Here is a 21,756-nt window from a genome sequence, read left to right as displayed (position 1 = left end):
GATTATAAAAAATCTTTTTATTTAAGTCTCAATATTTTCCATTTTAATGACTCTCCTTGGTTACCTCAAAATAATTCTTTTAGCATTCCAAGCAAACTTTGCTTTGAAAATGGTCATTAAATTAATCTAAGGAAATACAAGTTTTAACAAATTGTGATGTTTAGCTGCCCCAAACACTTTTGAAAAAGTTAATATTATATTCATTCATCAGTTTCTTTAGACTTATCCGTTTTAGATTTTGTGAAATTTATAAATTTCAAGTGTTTCTGAAAAAAGACGGGAAGAAATAATGTCTTACCATGTGAATGTTGTTTTCAGTGCTTTTCAAAGAACACGTACTTGGATACCATGTATCCAAAAAATTATTTTAAAACATTTTTATAATTTTTAGAGAGAAGAAGGGAGAGAGAGAGAACGAGAGAGAATATCAGTTGCCTCCTGCACCAGCCCCAAATGGGTATTGAACCTGCAGCCTTTTGGTGTATGGGATGACGCTTCAACCAACTGAGCCACACTGGCCAGGCCATAGTCGTTTTTTTTTTGTGTGCCTAGGATAATTAAATAAAGTGCATTGGATCTTTTATCATGTGGCTAATACTGTTTTCCATGGCTGTTTTACTTTTTTTCAACTATCTTAAGTTTTCTATTTCAACTGCAATAGCCTGAAAGAGGCAAGAATTAATTTTTCGGAAATGGCTAGGAAACTATAGTGTAGCATACTTTTAGCAGTTATTAAATAGCACAGTTAATGACTGATGACAACCATGTTATCGTTTCTTAAAATTATCTGAATAGCTCAAATATTTGAAAGGAAATGTTAAAATGCTAGTGGTTGTGGTATAACTACAAGGATTGTTTGTAAAAAGCACTTCATATATTATGTTATAGTTTCTTATTAAATTATTTCCCTGCTAGCCCTGGCCGGTTTGGCTCAGTGGTTAGAGCATCGGCCCTGCCAGCTCTATTCTGGTCAAGGGCACGTACCTTGGTTGCAGTTCAGTCTCCGGCCCTGGTTGGGGTCGTGTGGAACGGAGGCAGCCAGTCAGTGTGTGTCTCTTTCAGGTTGATGTTTCTCTCTCTCTCTCCCCCTTCCACTCTATCTGAAGATAAATGGAAAAAATATCCTCAGGTGAGGATTAAAAAAACAAAATATTTCTCTGCTAGACTAAGCATTGTGAAGGCAAGTGCTGTTTCTGTCTCATTCTGTGCTTGTTCTCCACTGCCTATTATGATATCTGGATGAATAAATAATTATTGATGAGTAAATGAATGCATTCTTAAACTGATAACATCATATTAAAATTAGTCACCTAGTTATTGACCTTTATCTTCAGGATTATATATCTTAAATGTATAGCTTTTGGCCAAACACATGAGGTATTAACCATTGTCACACCAATAAATTTAATTAAAATGTATCAATTAGAAAAATATATATAGCTTTTGATCTTAGAGGGGTTTCTTTGCCTTTTATTTCTTTTGAAAAGCAGTCTAAGAAAAAAAGATGAAAATTATAGCATAAAAATGACTAATTTTAGTGGTCTTATTGAATGGCTTATTGATGTCAGAGTTTTGAATTCTTGGATGCCATGAGAGCATTACATAAATTCATAAATGAATATATTGATTTTTAGATCAAAATCATTAATTTCTATGCTTGACTTTTATGTTTGTTCACACAAGTAGTTTTAAAGTTGATATTAATGTATCTTATTTATGGACATCAAATGTCTCATATATAGTCTCTGTAATAGAGTTTATAGGATGACATATTGCTAGAAATCCATAAATGATTTCATAAACTGGTAGAATATAAGATCCTAGGGGTAAGCATATGTCTTTCTCACCTTTGTTTCTCTTTCACAGTTCCATTTTTCAATAATGGTTATTTAAAGTCTATTAAAATATATGTATAATTCAAATCCAAAAGAAAATCTACAACTAACTCAAAATTAGTCCTTTATATGATTGGTTATGCTAGGCTGTTTGCCATGTGTGAATCAGTTTTTTCACTAATAGTAGAAAGAAGGCTGGGTATTAGATCTAGTTTGAGTCCATCTATTTTATAGCTGTGTCCAGGCTGAATCTCTATTTTCCTGGCTTCTATGAGTGATCTTACTTATTTTCCTTTCTCCCTTGTGCATAGCTCATTCTCAGTTTTTCTTGTCTGGTCTTCTCCTTTTTGCTTCTGCCCATCCAATTAATCTCAGCCCTCAGTGTTCCCCTATTCACGCTCAGTCATTCTAGACTACTTAGAGTTCCCTGAGTGGATGGACTATGCTCTTTCATGCCTCTGCACCTTAGCACATGCTTTTTCCTTCTGCTTGGAATGTCCTTGCTTTTCCTTATCAGCCTAGTGGAAAACTCTTACCCTTTAAGAACCCTCCTAAGTATTTCATTTGTGAAGTGTTTCTTAAGTAGGGTTCATCATCACTGCATCTTGTATATATCTCTATTATAGCTTTTACCATACATTATTATAGTTCTTTATACATAGGTATGTGTTTTCTACTAGACCATGACCTTCTTGAGAACCTGGCAGTAACCACCATTATTTTTGATAATGAGTGTGTGGAGGATTTAGGGCTTATCTTAGAATAGCTCCTGTATTCTGAGGCAGATTTCCAGCTCAGACTACATCTCAAGTAGTTAATGAGACCACTAAGTTAGTATAGGCTATGGATTGTGTCCACAGAAATTGAACAGTTTTCCCAGGAGAGCATACATTCTAAGCATTCCCAATAATCTCTGGAAGATTGGGGTCACAGGGACACACTTTTTACCTTGTCTTCAGCCATACTTTTTAAAGAAATATTGTGCTATCTACTCACTTGGTTAAGTACAGTTTTTATACTTGATGAATATAAGAAAGCACTGGTTATCTTATAAATATCAAAATAAACTAAGATTGCATAATAGTTTATTCTTTAGTTTTATGAACGTTATCCTGAATTAGTCCAATATGCAGAAAGTAGAGTGTCCATCTTTGTTAATGACATTTATCCAGTTCTGATTCAGAAGTTCTCTGATGACCCAAATAGGGTGATAAGAAAGAGCAGAAACTGAGAGCTTTATTATTTGAGATGTAATTAGTAAGTGGGCCTGTGGAAAGAATCATCTTTGAATAGTAAATACTTAGTTACCTGAGAAGGTAAAATTGAAATTTCTGAAGAGTATAGGATCAAGAAAAACGGAGACATGTGGTAGCAGTGAGACACATATGTAAAAATGTCTGTAAAGCCTGATTTGCAGAGTCCAATATATCTGTATCAATTAGATGTATATTCATCCCAATCTTAAAGAATGCTTAAAGGATCTCATATTTTGGAGTGTGTTCCTAGGGCCCCTACATGAAGAGATACAGTCATTCTCCCACGCAGACTCTTTCTTCACCAAGCTCTTACTTGCTCCAAACATCTTCATTTTCCCTGGTAGACTACCTTATACATTTTACTTACTTTGTAATTTGAAAATCAGATTTTAAAAGTTACTTCTACCCTATCTCATACCTGACATATGTGTGTTGACATCTGCGGGCTCTTGACGTTTGCTGTCCTTGCTCATATTCTATAGGTGGTGGCAGAGTGTAGAGCCAGTGATTGGGGTCCCCTTCCCTTTCTCACAGGGGTGGTCTCCATGAAGTAATGATGCACATGGTCCATTTATAAAATGGAGGAACTTTTCAAAGGCACACTGACAGCCCACGATTGGGCACTGTCTACTTTTAGAGAACCCCTTGGGGCAATTTAAACGACTCTTTGAAAAGAGTCAGTTTGTCTCAGGCTGAAGGGAAATAGAAAAAAATATTTTCCCATAGGACTGCATGAGTGATGCCGGTTATGGGGGTTGCTGTTTGGCCAACGTTGAACATTTTGGGGATGGAGCAAAATGACATATTGCTGTACTTGTACTTTGCCAAATATATAGATTTGTATATTATTATATTTAAAGTTGGCCTCACTCAAAATACTTATGTTTTAAGATCCATGATATTTGGTCATAGTTTGCTTGGGGATAGTGGTAAAAATTCAGTCTTCTGTTTTGTTTTATTTTATTTTTAATTATTTTTATCAATTTATTTTTGTTACAGATGTTTCTTCTTTTTCCCCCATTGACACCTTCCTCCCCATCTCCTCCCCCATACCCAGCTTTGTTGTCTGTGTCCATTGGTTATGCATACATGCATATTCGTTCTGTGGTTTATCTCTTTTTTCTGTTTTGTTTTAAAATGGAAGGAGTTTGAACCGTTTTTTTGGTGTTAAGACTGGTTGTTCCTGGCAGTTCTATTCACCAAGCAACTAAATTGTCATCTTAATAAATAATAAAGCAGCATTAAACTTGTGGCTGGACTGCTGCTGTTTCTTGTTCAATCTCTTGACAGCAGTAGGGCTCAGGCTTGAGTACTTGATACTGGTGGTTTCTTGTTTTGATATATTCTGACCTCTGTATCAAAACCTGTGGTCCAGTCAAGTTCAAAGCAGGATTTCAAAGGTTGGTGGGAAGATTAAGGCTCTGCCTCTGCCACACACTACATATTCAGATGATATATGGCCTTGCTGTATGTTTATATTGTCAGGCCTGCCTGCCTGGTTCTGACAGCAAGGCCTTGTCTGTGTCGTTAGGTTTGTGTACAGTGGGCTTAAACGTCCTTGGGAGGTCTCTCACAGTATATATTGGTCAGAAATATGTAGCTGTTTTTTACTTCATTCTTTAAGGAAGTTAGCATTTAGTTTCTGAGGTATAGAGATTGCTGATTTTATCAGTTACCTGTTATGTGAGTCAGTTTGTCTAATATTTTAGGTAAATACTAATAAGATCGATAAAAAAAACCAGTCATTTTTCTACTAGTGTAGCCCCCTCCCTGAACGACAAAGGATAACAATTATTAGAATGTGATGCTGGGGAGGAGTGATTTAATTAATTAGATTTTCTTATTTTCTGAAATAAAAATAAAGGTAAAAACCAATCCAATTGGAAAAGTTGTTTGCTTTCCTAGAAGATAGCATATGAGTCAACCTACAACACCATAGGCATGATCCAGGAAAGATATAGTTCATAAGCTGGACTTCATTAAAATTACAAACTGCTTTGCAAAAGGCAATGTCAAGAGAATGAGAAGACAAACCAGATACTGTGAGAAAATATTTGCAAAAGACACACATGATAAAGACTGTTATCCAAAATATGAACGGAACTTTTATCAACGATAAGAAAACAACCTGATTAAAAATAGGCTAAAGATTTAAACAGGCACCTCACCAAAGAAGATATATATGATGGCAAATGAGCATGTATTTCCATATTATAATATTTTCAAAAATTGGTATATTTTATTTTCCATTTTACTCAGAAGAAAATACTTTATATGAGACACATGTATAGTGAAAACATTTCCCATTCTTCATCATCTCTTTTGGACTCTACTTGATCAGGTTCTCCTATAAATGCCTGCAGACACCTCAAAATGTTTACTTTCAGACAGTAATCATACCCATTTCATCAGATTATTTAATTTTATTTAAAACATTTATCTTCTTCTTAACCTAATTTTTTCCTACCATACCTGTCACCTGTTTCTTTGTGCATTGTAGATATCAAGAGGAGAATAAAAGGTTACATGCAGGACAGAGTTGTAGAAACAAGTGTTGGTATTTGCTGTGGCCTCAGAGGAGGGTGAGGGTTTTGCTGACAGGAGTTGTTTGTAGATTCTGGTAGATTAACCAAGCAGGGATTCATGGGCAGAGGGGCAGGGAGAAAGGTGAGATGCTCATCCATGATGGTTGTAGACCAGCAACTCGTGTGCATATCCACCTAGGGATGGATCTTTTCTTGGATTAAGTTGGACAGTGTTTTCTCATGTGCCCTTTCCACTTGGATGATTTGTCCTTTGAGGGAGGCAGAAATGGCATTTTGATACTGTTTTATATATTAAGATGATATTATGACTCAAATTTTGCCACTGTTTCTTGTAGTCACTTCCCTCTATGACTAGGGATATATATGTGTATAGTCCTCAGTGCTGAATGAGAGTTGACTGTGGTTTGGCAATTTTTTTCTCTTTACAAAGGTCTTATAAATGTTATCATTAGACTAATCTACCTGATTCATTCACCCATTCATTACTCATTGAGCACCTGTTATGTGCTTGGCCCTGTACCACATGCTGATGAAATAAACCCAGGGAGAGGGATGGGATCAAGATCACAGGAGTAAGTCACTAAGTGTACCTCAGTGAAGGAGTCACCCAGTGAGTGGAAGACTCCATTCTTATTCCCTCTAGTATTCTGTAAAATTAAATATTCAGGGTTGCCAGGCATTTTGGCAGTTGTGTCTGGGAAAAGACAGATGTACTCGGAAAGTTCATTTCAAATCACCTTTTAAAAGCATTTTCTATTTTTATTTGTCACTTTCATTTCAAAACTGCTCCACTGAGGGGCAAATGTGACCTTAAAAAACATTTTAGCTCTGGCCAGTTTGGCTCAGCGGTTAGAGCGTCAGTATGCGGTCTGGAGAGACCCTGGTTCGGTTCCAGCTAGGGGCAGGTACCTCGGTTGCAGTTTGTCCCCGGCCCTGGTTGGGTCATGTGGGTGGTGACCACTCGATGTGTCCCTTTCACGTCGATGTTCCTCTCTCTTTCTCCTTCCCTTTCTCCTACTCTGTCTGAACAAAATATCAAAACAATGTCCTCGGGTTAGGATTAAAAAAAAAAAAAAAAATTTTAAAGTTTTTAGGTGTAGTAAGTCATTAAGAAAGTCTAAATTATTTTGCATGCTGTGAGGTTTTACTGGGTTTCTTTCTGTTACCAATTTCTAATTGAATTAAATTTAATCAACAAAAAGGAAAGCATAATGTAGGAAGTCATAACAAGACAAATATGCCACTTATTAAAAAACAAAATTCAGCTGAGTAAATTAAAAAGATCTTACTAGCTTTATTCAGTGATTCATAAACTGGGCAGCGTCCAATCTAGCAGATAGAAAGGCTCTCTAAGGAGCTGTAAAATCAAAGACTTTTATAGGTGGAAGAGAGCAGGAGCAGGGAAGTTGCACTAGATGAGAAACGGGTGGTTAGTGCAAGGTCACTTTACTTTCAGTGATGGCAGGGGTTTGTCAGGAAGATTACCTGACTTGTGCTGATTGGGTGGTCCATGATTGACTGGTGTAAGATTCTATTTCTGGGAGAGCTGAAACTGTAATTAAGTCAAGTCTCCATATGATAAGGGGTTAGCTTAAATGACTCCATTTTGTCCCTTGAATTATCTTTTTTAACATACAGAAGTATACACTTAAAAATGGTTCAAGTGGTACATTTTATGTTATATATATTTTATCACTGTAAAAAAACATTATGTGCATGTCTCACATTGAAGGTGAAAGATATTCATCAGTGCAAAAATCAAAATCTCAAGGGACCACACAGATGGAGTGAGCAGAACAAGTTGGTGACAATATGTTGATTTATGTTTTCTTTCTTCAACCAGATATGGTTCTCATTTTCTAATGTGAAATTTCTTTTTTTAACAGGAAGGAAAAGCTGATGCGATGCTCTCAATGCCGAGTTGCCAAATACTGTAGTGCTAAGTGTCAGGTAAGAATGCCCAGCTCTGAGGGAAACCTTCACCTTCTCTAACTCTGCAATTTGTCCTCTGTGATGCCTGTTGGCCTATTTCTGTTTTTCACCATCTTTGCCTTATGTTAACCTTTTTTCTTTCAGTTTTAAAATAATATATGTATATGATAAAAAGTTATATATATAATATAAATGTAAAATTATATATAATATATATATCATGAAAGAAAAGTAAATTTTTACTCCTTTCCATCTTCTTACCCTCCTGACCTCAGTCTTGTTTCTGAGATAACTACTGTTAAGTTTCTTGTGTCTTCGCAGCATTTTTTGTTTTCTTGTGTACACATATTCATATATCTATATTCTTTATTTAAAAAACAGATAAAGGCTGTTCTGACACACATTCTTATATACCTTGATTTTGTTTTTCATTTAATAATAAATCTAGAGGACCTTTTGGTAACATTTCACTTTTTCCATTATGAATACACCACAATCATAAGTTTCCCATTAATGAATGCTTAACTATTTTCCAATATTTCATATTGCCATTAATGCACTGGGCATCCTTTTGTGCACACTTTTGCACACTTCCACAAATCAGCTGTAGGATAACTCCTTTTCAGTTGTACTGATTAGTAAAAGGATGTATACATTTTGAATTTTTAAAGATAATGGCAAATTGCCTTCCAAGAGTTTGAGTTAATTTACAACTGACAGTCAACAAGAGTACTGCTGTTAACATCTTTGAAATTCTTTAAAGGATGTGTAATTAACATTCAACATGACCTTTACTATTAACCTTCTGATTAATTATCTAATAAATGTAATTAAGCTCTAATGAGTTGTTATAATGAAAAGTCTAAGTGGAAGTTTTCCATGTGTTGCTTGTTCCCCACCCTCCACCATCCTTTTGCTTCTTATTTTGGCATGTGTATGTGTTTTCCATGTATGCAGGTACTGCCCCTCAAGATTTTTTTTCTTTATCTTTATTGTTGAAACTATTTCAGATTTCCCTCCTCTCCCCCTCTCCCCCATTGACACCCTCCTGCCGGCTCCCAAACCCTCTGCCTTCACTGCACTGTTGTCTGTGTCCATTGGTTATGCATATATGCATGTAAGTTCTTTTGTTTCTTCTTTCAAATCTAGGCCATGCTTATCTGAGGGACTTTCTACTATTTTACTTTCTCTCCTGAAAGTAATTTCTCCAGGCTACAAATAGAGTCGTCTTAATAGAAAAGAAACCAAAACATACAAAAAACTCAGAGGACCCAAATTTTCATGACAATTCTGCCATTACCTAGTTAAATTATCGTGGAGAAAAGACTTAAATTTCTGGACCTCAGTTTTCTAATAAGAGCTAATATTTATTAGACATCTATGTACCAGGCACTGTTTTTTTCTCTTTACTCTTACAGGAATCTTGAGAGGGTTGGTCAGTATTATTATGCTCATATTACTTATAATAAGGAAACTGAAGTATAGGATAGCAGGCAACTTACCAAACATCCTATAGCTAGTAGGCTCTGGAGTTTGAGAAATGAACCCAGGCAGTTAGAATTTAGACTTTTAATTTTTCTTTTAACCCTAAATTTCACTCTTTCTCTGACATTCTAATTAGGTATTATTTTCCTTTTTTTTTTTTTGTATTTTCTGGCTTTTTGTTTTATTTTTAATAAGGATGCACTGTATCTCCAAGGAACATAAAAATAAAAGGTTAGAAATAACACCTTCCTAATAAAAAATGGGAATATGAAGAATAATTAAACGATTGTTTACCTCATTTTGTAAACCAAAAATTCTGTCAAAGTTAAAGACACCTGATTTGGGTAAGATCATTAGCAATAGTAGTAACAAACCCATGCTTTTCTACAAATTCTAGAAAGACTGTTTTATGGTGATGATGTGGCTATTTTATTCATATGAAACAGAGCTACATGTTTCGGGAGACTTCAAGTTAAGAAGACGACATACAGAATTGATGAATTAACATGTTACCTGACACAAATCTTTTAGATGAACTTCCTTTCTGTTCTCAATGACCTAAACGTTTACCTTTATTTTCCTCTATTTTTATGAGTGTTTTCCCTTCATGTTACTTTATCCTTGTGCAGTACAATGGAGGAAAAAAGCAACCCTCTATCTGATTAGAATGAGTAGAGGGAGTGTGGTGGGTGGATATGTCATTTTGATTCATTATAGTCCATGTATTTTTACCACATATATTAGCTGTTTACTGTAGCATCAATAATAATGTCACCATCCGATATACTGTGGGAGGTGATGGGAAATAACCTAGCATGATGAAAGATACAATATATAATACCAGCTAGTGCATTTGCTTATATGTGTGTGGGGGTTGGATGTGCATGTAGAGGTGGGATGGGAGTCAAAAATTGGCCAGAACATATGCATTTAAACTGCTCTGTTTAGCTCAACCTAGAGGGACAGCATTAAATATTGTAATTATTACGGGCACCTACAAAGCAGCCCAAAATTAAACTGACAAACTGAACTATGAACAGTAATGAACAGGAGGCAAAACCCTTGGAATGGAAATTGATATAGAAGATGTGAATTTGTAGCATAAAATCTATAATATGTTTACCCTAGGGGGACATAACTTTGGTTCACTAGCTTAGCATTTGATGTGTGGGGCCCTGCCATCAATGAGTTGTTTATGAGAGGCTATTGAGATAGTACAGGATATAATGTCCCTTGTCCCATAAGGATGGTATCAGTACCATCGGTTTTCACATTTTATTTTTAAACATAAGCAATAGAAGGCTGCATTTTCATTATAAAAATCAACACAACATAAAATAATACAGAGTAAAAAGTAAAAGTCTTCTCCCAGCTTTTTTCCGTCATTCCTATTTCTATTTTCCAGAGGTAATCGCTGTGTGTTTGTGTTGTGAGTGGCAGATAAACACCAAACTGTTAGTCTGTGCTTCAAATATAGTGCCTACATATAGGGATACATTTACTGCTGTGTACAGTACTGTTTCTGATATTGGCCAAAATATTATCTCATCAGTGACTTTGTACTCCTCTGTGTGTACCTTATTATGAGGTGTCATGTAATGTATAGAGGGGTTATATATGAGAACCAGTCTTATTTCTCTGTTGGCATGATCAGAACATCACAGATGATTTGAGATCAAAGGGGAGGAGCAGGTTAAGCTTTTTTATTAAAAAAAAAAAGCATTCTTAAAATTTGCAATATTGATAGCAAATCAATTTCAAATAAATTTGCAAATTATTATTTCACCTAAGCTGGATTTAATTTGGTTCATAATGTGCACATTCCTAATTGAATTAATTGCTAAGCAAAATTAACAGCTGGGTACTGCATCAAACTGCAGTTTATATACTTTTAAAAAGTACTATATTAACAGAGAGAGGCTCTTTTATGTTGATAATTATAGGCCTCTTTAAAAACGTGAATCATATTTTTGGGCTTATATATTATGCTTAGTTATAGAATGATTTGATTCATTTTTGATGAATCCCACACTAGTAAGCACTTAATAGAGTGATTTAATAAGTTAGTTTCTAGAATATCATACCCAAAGTGGTGATAATAAAGAAAGCCAAGCCCTTTGTTCATTTCATAAATAGCTCTGTGCCAGGCTTCAGACTGATGGGACAGAGTGTTCTGTGGAGAAGCTGGCTTTATATCTAATTGTAAACGAAAAGGGAATACTGTATCAAAGTTAAAATTATTTGATCATCCCTATATTTACTTCTAAATATTTCTGGGGATCTAAGATTTTCTTTTTTTGCTTTCCATTTGCCTGGTGAGTGATCCCATCTACTCCCATGACCGGCTGGCATCTGTATATTAATCGTTCTTGAGACTCCATCTGCAGCCCCTCCTTCTTCCTGAGCACCAGACTTTGAAGGCAACTGCCCTCTGAGGCCTCTTCTGCCCTGCAGTCTGTCCTCTTGCCCCCACTTGCTGACCTACAGAAATGAGGTTAAACTTCTCATCCCTTGATGACCCTTCTAGTTCACTTTGCGAATGAAAAACTTGATAATTACTTGTGTTGGCGAGATAAAATGCATGCACCTTCACCTGCCATGTTCAGCTAAAACCCGACATTGACTTTAAACTAATCTGGCATGGAAGTTTCTTTCGAAGAAATTGGAAGTCCATAGACGTGGAGGATTTATTTTGCTCTTTTGGCCAAAAATATCAGTGAGGTCATTCCATCTTGATATAATCTCTTACTAGATCAGAGTGGTTGGCAAACTTTCTGTAGAGGGTTGGATAAAAGATATTTCAGATTTTGTGGGCCATAAGATTTGTCTAAACTATTCAGCTCTGTTGTCATAGTATGAAATTAGGGAATGTAAACCGAATGTGGCTATGTTTCAGGAAAACTTTATAAAAACAAGTAGCAGCATGGATTTGACCTGTACTCTGCATTAGACGATGATTGACTTATTTTGGGGCACTGATGTTACTTGTTACATGGTTTCTCAATTAACCAGGAGACTGTAATTCCCATTGTCCTAAGAAGTAACAATTTATTTTTGTTTCTTCTGTCAACTTCCTACCCTATGACCATCCTCCCGACTCACTCTATATTTGGCCCAATCTTTCTAATTTGATTAAGGCTAGTGGGAAGGTGCTCTTGTTCTACATTTGATACAGCATTCCAGAAGCTTTTAAAGTGATGTCTCATGTCTATCACTAGGTCTCCAGCACGCTCTAAGGAGATTTTATGTAAGATTTAAAATTTTTTTTTTCTTTATTGATTTTAGAGATAGAGGAAGAGAGAGATAGAAACATCAATGAGAGAGAACATCGATTGGCTGCCTCCTGCATGCCTCTCACTGGGGATTTGGCCCACAACCTGGGCATGTGCCCTGACCAGGAATCAAACCTGTGACCTCTTAGTGCATGGGTCGATGCTCAACCACTGAGCCACACTGGCTGGGCTTATGTAAGATTTTAATCAATACCTGTCAGTCAACTGTAGCTTGTTAGACAACCTGCTTAGCTTTCCAGTTTTCTTTTTGCGGATTCCAGCTTTTCAGGTCTTTATCTGTCTACCTGTAATTCAATATTGGATTACATTTGAGGCATAAAGAAAGAGATATTATTTATTTGCTATTAAGTAGTCTGTAAGTGAATGAAAAACTATTTGATCCTTTTTTCCCCTGTAAGTTGCACGTCAACTCAGCTCTCCTAAGTTTTGCCCATAGGAAACCTCTGGAGATGATTGATTGTGAGTGGAGTGGGTCTTGCATATGTGGTTAAACAAAACAAAAAAACAAAAAAACACATGCCCTGGCCGGTTTTGCTCAGCGGTTAGAGCGTCAGCCTGCGGTCCAGAGAGATCCGGGTTTGGTTCCCGCTAAAGACACATACCTTGGTTGCAGTTTGTCCCTGGCCCTGGTTGGGTCATGCGGGAGGCAGCCCCTCGATGTGTCCCTTTTACATTGATGTTTCTCTCTCTCTCTCCCCCTCCCACTCTATCTGAACAAAAAATGGAAAAATGTCCTTGGTTGAGGATAAAAAAAAAAAAAAAGATGCTATTTCACATAGATGTTCAGTTATTAATGATTAATAATTAGTTATTATTAATGACAAATAGAATTGTTGAATAAGCTGGCTTAAAATAATTTTTAAACATATTTTAAACTGATTTCTTCATTCTTAGTGACCCAACATCTACGGAAAATACCATTACAAATTGTTACTTCTATGTAAACCTAACATGGGCAGGTTTCTAACCTATTTTGACATAATTCAGATATTTCTTAGGAATGGATATTACAAAATTATAGGTTTTAATCATTGAGAGGCTGCCTTAGAGACCCTTGAGTTCATTCCTCTTCCTGAATAAATGTCTGCTGAGCTGAGTCATGAATCATGTTTTTTGCCCAAACCATGCTCAATGTGTGTTGACCTTTCCCATATTTCATCCCTTATAATAATAATCTACTCAAAAATGAGTATTTAGTTCAACCAAAACCCAGTGTTTAATAGTATTTAAATGTATTATTGAGGGAGGGAAATATTATGTTAATAGCACAAAGGTTATTTTGAGTAAGAATGGAGAAGTAAATTAATTTTCTGTTTTTGTAGTATCAGTCCTCTCTTTTTGTACTAAAGCAATCAAGATCAAGACATGCTGGTTAAAAAATAATTGTTAGGGATTTTACTTTTTTTTTTCTTTTTGGATGGCCTTAATTTCAAACAATCAATGATAAATATACAGCAAATTATATCTCCTAAATGGTACTAGTTTTAGAATAAATGATGAGTTATCTGTTGAACACCTGCTACATGCAAGATGCACATAATTGGTAGTATGCTTATTTAAGAAAATCAGACATAAACAAAGCTAAATTGTTAACAGTTTACTGAGTGAATCTTTGCATTACAAAAGATTTCATTGACATTACCAAAAGAATTCACTGAAGCATTTTTAACATTGAAATATTAATACAGTTAAATGATTCTTTCAGTTATAGATTTTCCAAAACAAACATTAAAAAGTTGTGTTTATTAAACAGTAATTTTGCTTTCTCTTTCATATAAAAATGTTTCTCCTCAAATCAGTTACTAGACATAGGGTAATATATTTGGTTTTATTTATAAATATAATACATGATATTTGTGAAAATTCAAACAGTATTGGGAAGGGATAAGGAAAAAGGCAAAAATAGCTTTTCCTTTTAGGAAAAGTTGGAAAAATTACCAGTTTTTCAGTATGTTAAATAAATTTACCATGAGCTTGCTTTCTTTTCTTTTCTTTTTTGAAGACATTTTTCCATATTTTGTTGAGATAGAGTCGGAGGGAGTGGGGGGGGGGGGAGAGAGAGAGAAAGAGAGAAAGAGAGAAACATCGACGTGAAAGGGACACTTCGAGTGGTTGCCACCCACAGGACCCAACCAGGGCCAGGGACAAACTGCAACCAAAGTACATGCCCTTAGCGGGAACCGAACCTGGGTCTCTCTGGACCGCAGGCCGACGCTCTAACCGCTGAGCCAAACCGGCCAGGGCACCATGAGCTTTCTTAAACTTTCTTCTGTACATCATTACTTGGTGTGGTGAACACACACTACAGTGTACTGATGATGTGTTATAGAATGGTGCAGCTGAAACCTGTATAATTTTGTTAACCAGTGTCACCCCATTAAATTTAATAAAAAGGAAAAAAATAAATTTGTTAGGATTAATTGCATTATAAATGTTACTTCTGTGCCAACAATATGCAGATTAAAATTTTGATATTGATTACTAAAAACCCATCAGAAATTAGGAGAAACAATTTTACCAATACGGCTACAGTTTCTGCTTTTCTAAAGGCTAGACACTTCTAATACTGTTAGTTTCAGTCAACATTGCTAAACTAATGGGTCACCTATGTTATCTAATTTCTGTTAGCATTTCTTTGGTCATTGGTGTGGTTTGTAGTTTTTGTTTATTGGTTTTTTTCTTTTTTAGGCATGAATCTTTTATTCATGTCCTTTTACTTTTTTGTTGTTGTTTTAAATTGAAATATTCATCCTCTTAATTATTTTTAAAGACCTCCTGTAGTTTGGAGATATTTAATACTGACTACATACATGTTTTATATTTTGTTTTTCTGGTTTGTACTGCCTCTTTCAACCTTGTTTGTGGTATTAGATTTTCTCCTTGTGATGTACAAAAGTGATTTATTTTTATGTATGTAGTTTACTATATACATCTTTTTGTTTATGGTTCCTGGGTTTTCTGTCCTGCTTAGAAACATTTCCCTTACCTCAGTATTAGAAAATGTTCATTCCATAGGGCAATAGTTTAATGATAAGTATAGAATAGTGTTTTGTTGTTTCATCTATTTAACATATATAATGTCCTCCTTTTTAATTTACTCTAGTTTAGTGGTTTTTCAACCTTAGCTACAAATGGGATCCACTACAGTGATGAAAAAATGATGTAGATACCTGATCCTACCTATCTCATTGCTGCTGCCAGAATCTCTGGGGTGGGCCCAGGCTGTGTATTTTCAAAAATATTTTTATTGCCTTGGCCAGTGTTGCTCAGTTGGTTGGAACCTTGTCACATACACCAAAAAATGGCAGGTCGATTCCTGGTCAGGGCACATAGGCAGGTAGTTGGTTCGATCCCCAGTTGGGGCACATGCAAGAGGCAACTGATTGTTGTTTCTCTCTCTCTCTCTCCCCCCCCTTCCCTCCCCCCTCCCTCTCCCTCTCTACCTCCCCCCCTCACCCTATCACTGTCCCTTTCTCTCAGATCAGTTAAAAAATTTTTTTACGTGTGTGTGTGTGTGTGTGTGTGTGTGTGTGTGTGATGTGTAAATGGGTAGCATTGTTCTAGATCTGGGATTATCAACTCTCTCAGACCCAACTTTACCTTTCTGTGACAATTTTATTTCAGTCTCTAATTTCATAGGTAATACAATCTACTAGTTACATATTTTCAGAATTGAGTATCAATATAATGCCATAACTGAAACAAAGGAGAAAGGAAATTACAACTTACTATTAAATAATATGTATTTTAGTATATAACTGCTCAAGATGACTAGTCTAGAAGACAATTAAGAACTCATGTACATGCACCTGTAAGAGTCACTGTGAAAAGGGAAGTACAATGTGCAGATTAGAAAATGTGTTTTATTAGTAATGCACAAACTATAAATGGTGTTCCCTTTAGTGGTATGCTTTTGTAAAATATTGAATAACTTAAGCTAAACTTCTTAAAACACAGTCTTGCCTTGATTTACCTAGAAAATTCAGTGCTATTAATACTATGTAAAAACAAGCTTTATGTTTACATACATGAAAGGAGGTTTAGTTCTAGGCTTGTAGTTCATCACCTTTATAGAATGTGTGATTGGCCATTTAAAAGTCATATTGGATTTGGAACAATTCTTCATTGTATGGAACTGTCCTACACAGGATGTCCGGCATCTCTGGTTCCTGGCCACTAAGTGCCCATGGTGCTCCCCAAGCACTGTTTTAAAAGTACCTCTATAAATTTTTCAAAGAACTCTCAGGATTATCCCTATTGGGAAGCACTGGTTTAGTTCATTAGTTTATGTTCTGAATCAATATAAATACTGTAACATGAAAATACAAGCTGGGGCAAAAGTAGGTTTACAGTTGTGAGTATGTAAAACACAGTTTACTTTTGTATAATTATTTATTATTGTATTTTCCATACAAACAACTGTAAACCTACTTTTGCCGCACACAGTATATAGATTCTGAAGTTGCTTTTTGAATCATGCATGTACCAAAAAGTGGAATTGAGTCACAGATGTCTTTTATTTCCTTTGTTTTACATCTAAACTCTTGTCTCCCATTGTCTTTGTTTCTTAACACAATATTTTAATTTTCTTTGTCTTTCATGCTAATTTGTGCTTATTGTACATCATTGTTAATTTTAAACCATGAGAACAGAAAACATTACAGCAGGATTGTGAACAAAATCTCAATTACATCCTGTGTTTGCAGTAATGGAAGAAAATAGAAAAAAGAAAATCAAGAAGGTTGTGGGAGAAACTGGCAGATTTCATGTTCTATTACAATATGCTGTTGAGATCTAGACCAGGGTTAAAGTTTATAGAGTGAAGGTGATGCCTAATGTTTTTGTGTGATTGTAGGGTTTTGTTTGCTTCAAAGTCAAATGCAGTTACTTAAAAGCTTTTGTTGTAAGCCTTTCCTTGACAAACTTCTATTAGTAAGCCTTATAAAGAAATGATGGGTGAAGCTGAACAATAAATTCTATAACTAATGTTTTAAAAATGTGGATTTTAATATCTTGGTAAGAAATGGAGTAGGCTGTAAAGCTGACACTATATTACTGACCAGTTTCAAGTGATGTGGTTGCTTATAATATTTATATAGATCTGATTTGGCTTTGAGATGAAAAGAATATCTTTTTTTGCTGAAGCAAATGGGAAGATAAATGTGTTGTCTGATGTTTTTATGCAGTGATCTAGGAATAGCCCTGAGGAAGATATTGTCTAGTTTCTAATTATTGCTGAGAAATGAAAGCTCAATATTAATTATGTTAAAGTCCTAAACTCGTTTTTGATAAGAATTCTAAAAAATTTGGATGTTTAAATAATGTTGTCTAGCAGATCAGTTGGTTCATTACCTAGGGGTATATTTTGTAGTTATTTCACTCTGATAAGCTGAGGTGCTCAAAACTAGGTTTTACCAAAGGAGTAATGAATGATCCTGTGTAGTTGAGATAAATATTGATTAAAATCTGCTGTAAATGTCTTCTGGTCCAAATGATTTCAGCCTTATTTTACTAGGTGCAGTCCTTTTTCAGCTGGATATTTGCTCAGGCTTTGAGCAGAGTCGATGGTGCTTTTTCAGAGACCACTGGCACCATGTGGTTCATTCCTGCCCACACAGCCAGTCCACTGGGCATCTATCAGGCTTCTTAACATCTAACACCAAATGAAAACTTTCCCACCGAAGTTATGGTTCTCTGTTCAGTCAGCAACCAAAATATCAACATTCTAGTTTCCTCTCAGTGCAAATGACCATGAATTTGTCTGCTGAACCCACTCTCGCTAAAGACCAGATGAAGGAAAGCAAGTACATAGGTATATCTGAGTCCGCATGTACCAACCTAACTTCCCAAAGGATGGCAATTGCAGTCACGGGCAACTCTGTGTGAACTAGTATATGTATACAGGTTTCTTTAATGCAGAGTGTTTTAGAACTTCTAGTAAGCTAAACATAGGATTTTTAAACTCTAAGCAGGGGGTCTTCATTATGTTGTGTTTTTCAATCTTATTTGGCAATGGAACCATATTTTTTAGGGACCGTATACATATTGGTAATTGCTAATTGCTATTCCAAGACTAGCCCCCTGAACAATAGAAACATATTTCCCCCACTGAGTTATGTTTTAATATTATGCTTTTTACTGAGTACTGACATTAGAAGTAGCTGTATGGAAGGCCATTATAGTTGTAAACTATTGTTAAAGATATTGTCCAGTATGTTGATTAGCATTCTCAGAATAAATTCCCCTGTGATTTAATACTTGGTAGAACTATGCGTTTTTCTTTCCTGTCAGATGAGAATTATATAAACCATTATGCCTTTTTTTTTTGCCTTGCCTGTAAGGCAACTCAAATAAATGTAGCTCACAGCACAGTAATTATTTAGCTCTCATGCTTAGCATACTAAGAATTTTTACTCTCCCCTTTCATATTTATGTAGCTTAGTAGTTAGATCCCAGCTGTTGAGCTTTACTGTCTTCATCTTTAATATAAGGATCTACCATTTGGATTATTGTGAAAATCAAATGAAATATTTTTTAATTGCTTAGACATGTGTCGGACACACTGTAGAATGTTAAACAAATGCTATAGAACTTTTATCATAATTTTAGCATATTCTGTTTGTAACTTTGCAACCTTATTTTATATACATCTTACTTTGATGCAGCTCAGTGTTGTTTGGAAGTGAGAAGTATAAACATTAAGAATAAAAGATTACAAACATTACATGAAGAACATTGCTGTAGCGGATATAAAGGAATGAAGTAAGGTAACCATGAGTGCAGTAGATGAAAGAAGTGATGTACCCCTTGTAAACGCTGTCCCCAGGATTTCAGTTATTAGGCAGCAGCAGCAGACAGCCACGCCTGCACCCAGCAACTCAATCCCGGTGGTTCTTCTGAGCAAAATGCTGGCTTGAACTTGAATCTGAGTCACAGTTTCAAAGTAGCTGCATCTCTTTTTTGAAATTTTTGGTTGTGCTGCATGTTTGTGCTATAAGTGGAAAAGAGATTTCCTCCTAGGGGAAATTTTAGGGCCAGAAGTTGGGAAGCAGACTTACAGCTTCTGAAATAAGAAGTGATGTGAGTGAGCATCGGGCATTTCAGTGATCGGCTTTTCAACTCTCAGTTGGAATAGAACATACTGGATATTTGGTCTAGCTCTCTCATACTCACCAGGGCTAAATATTAGATAATCTGGGTTTTATTTTCATGTAGGAGTAATTCTTATGAGGGAAGCCATGGCACTTCTGAGCCAAGACTCAGAGAGAGAGAATGTCCTTCGCGTTAGCCCTGTCATCCCTAGTGTTGCAAGGTTGGTGACTGGCTCACTGGTCTCTTCAGCCTCACCAGCACATGGCTAGGATCATGGGTTAAGTGACCATATAATTTATCATCCAAGCTACATTTTTCTGAATGAAAAGGGGCACTATTAATAATTAGGCAAGGACACTGTAAACAAGACAGTCCTGGGCAAACTGGGCATTTGGTCATTTTAGCTAATAACCCCTTTTCTGTGTTTTTCTTAAAAAACAAAAAGGTTTTATATTTTTTATGTTAGCTCTCCTGATATCTGTATGCTCACTGTAGCAGCAGAAAATTCAGAAGGCTCTCTGCCCTGTTTTTTCTTGAACCATGTGTTTTATTTCCTAATTTGGAGTATATTTTCTTTTTGTATTCAAAATCACTGTGTATTATTGAATCCTACTTAATCAGTTAAAAGACTATCTTATAAATTATTAAGTAAGTCATAATGATTCTTTCTATGAACTCCACCAGCAAGGTAATAATGGTGGTGGGGGTGAGGAGGATTGAAGGACAGGGGTGAAGTGGAAACTCTCAGTGCCCACGCCTGGTGATTGTATACTTGGTAAAGACTGAATTCTGGATCATTACCGGTTTGAAAATACTGTCTTCACTTTCTATTTTGCAGTTACATTTAGGCTGTTGAAATTAAATTAATGTTGATAACCCTCAAACCAGTGTAAGCGAAAGTTAAATTTTTAATGTCTTGTGTGCTCTCCCCACTCTTAACAGAAGAAAGCTTGGCCAGACCACAAGCGGGAATGCAAATGCCTTAAAAGCTGCAAACCCAGATACCCTCCGGATTCTGTCCGACTTCTTGGCAGAGTTGTTGTCAAACTTGTGAGTATAGAAATTGTGAAATATGCTTGGGTTTTAATTTAACAAAAGCACTCACGGTTGCATGTATTATTATTTTTTAAAATATGTTTTTATTGATTTTAGAGAGAGGGAGAGGGAGAGAAAGAAACATCAATCGACTGCCTCCTGCATGCTCCCTATTGGGGATGGAGCCCACCACCCCGGCATGTGCTGTGTAGAATCACCCAATGACTTCTCAGTGCATGGGTCATGCTCAACCAACTGAGCCACGGTGGCCAGGATACATGTATTATGCTTATTTAAGGCTGAATTTAAACCCATGTTAAGGTAGAAGGTGGATTATTTGAGGAGTGTCTTAAGACAAAAACTTGCTGTTTTCCTATTAATCACAATATCAGTGGCAGTGAAGAAGTGCATGACCCCTCTTTGAAGGCCCCGTGTGATCTGGGATTGGAGACCTAAAGTCCTGTGTTTGTCACATGAATGTTAGTAGTCTGTTACATTGCCTTTACTACTTTTCTACTGTGAACTAATGCACAGGGCATGTATAAAATTTATTTTTGTTGCCTCTTCAAGTGAGATTTTAACTTGATGGTAATTAATCTTACGTGGAAGCATACTTATATTTTTCATTTACAGTCAAGATTCAGTGAAATCGTTTCTTCGGTTCTTTTCTTACTCTGCCCAAACAGCTAGTTGTTTCTGTGAAATCCCCCTCTGGTGACACCTTCCAGGTTTCTTGGGGTCAGGCTCTAGCATGAATATCTCTCTCAAATTATTGCAGGCTCCAGCTCTATTCTGTCCTGTTTTTTTATGGACTAGTTTTGGCTGTAAAATTTTATAGGGGTATTTAAGAATGTAAGAGTATGATTATGTGCCCAGAGCTAATGCAATATTATAGTTCAATTACATTTTAATTTAAAAAGTGGATTTGTAATACCAAATGGGCACGGTCTTTGGACTGAATATACAATACTTATACTACTGTTTTCACATGTGTACATTGTGTTAAACTAAATCACACGAATTTATTTCAAAGCATTAATTCAGAGCAGCTTTGTCATTATGCATTTCTTTCACCACCGAATATTAAAAGTATAATCACTATTTAGTGTGAACTTTTTTCTACTTTATTAATATTGAAAAGATAAGAGAACCACTGGTAGTGCAGAAATGGGTTACTTCAGAATCACCCAAGGTCCTAGTTCTCAGTCACCACCCCTGATCTACTGAATCAAAGTCTAATACAAAGCAATAGTAAAATACTTTCTGTTGAGCACTTGTTATT

General features: G+C 35.8%; 1 protein-coding gene across 4 annotated transcripts in view; it reads left to right on the top strand.

The window, feature by feature from the left end:
* The window catches only part of SMYD3 (SET and MYND domain containing 3), a 552,423-nt gene that overhangs the window by 95,627 nt on the left and 435,040 nt on the right, over nucleotides 1-21,756 (top strand). For all 4 annotated transcript variants that reach the window (XM_036277707.1, XM_036277710.1, XM_036277709.1 and 1 more), the window contains exons 2-3: nucleotides 7,524-7,587; nucleotides 20,382-20,489. In XM_036277707.1, the coding sequence (XP_036133600.1) occupies nucleotides 7,524-7,587; nucleotides 20,382-20,489 (172 nt within the window). The remainder of the gene's footprint in view (nucleotides 1-7,523; nucleotides 7,588-20,381; nucleotides 20,490-21,756) is intronic.

Source organism: Molossus molossus, unplaced genomic scaffold (genome assembly GCF_014108415.1).
Source record: "Molossus molossus isolate mMolMol1 unplaced genomic scaffold, mMolMol1.p scaffold_m16_p_23, whole genome shotgun sequence".
Taxonomy (NCBI): Eukaryota; Metazoa; Chordata; class Mammalia; order Chiroptera; family Molossidae; genus Molossus; species Molossus molossus.
This window is presented reverse-complemented; position numbering and strand designations above follow the sequence as displayed.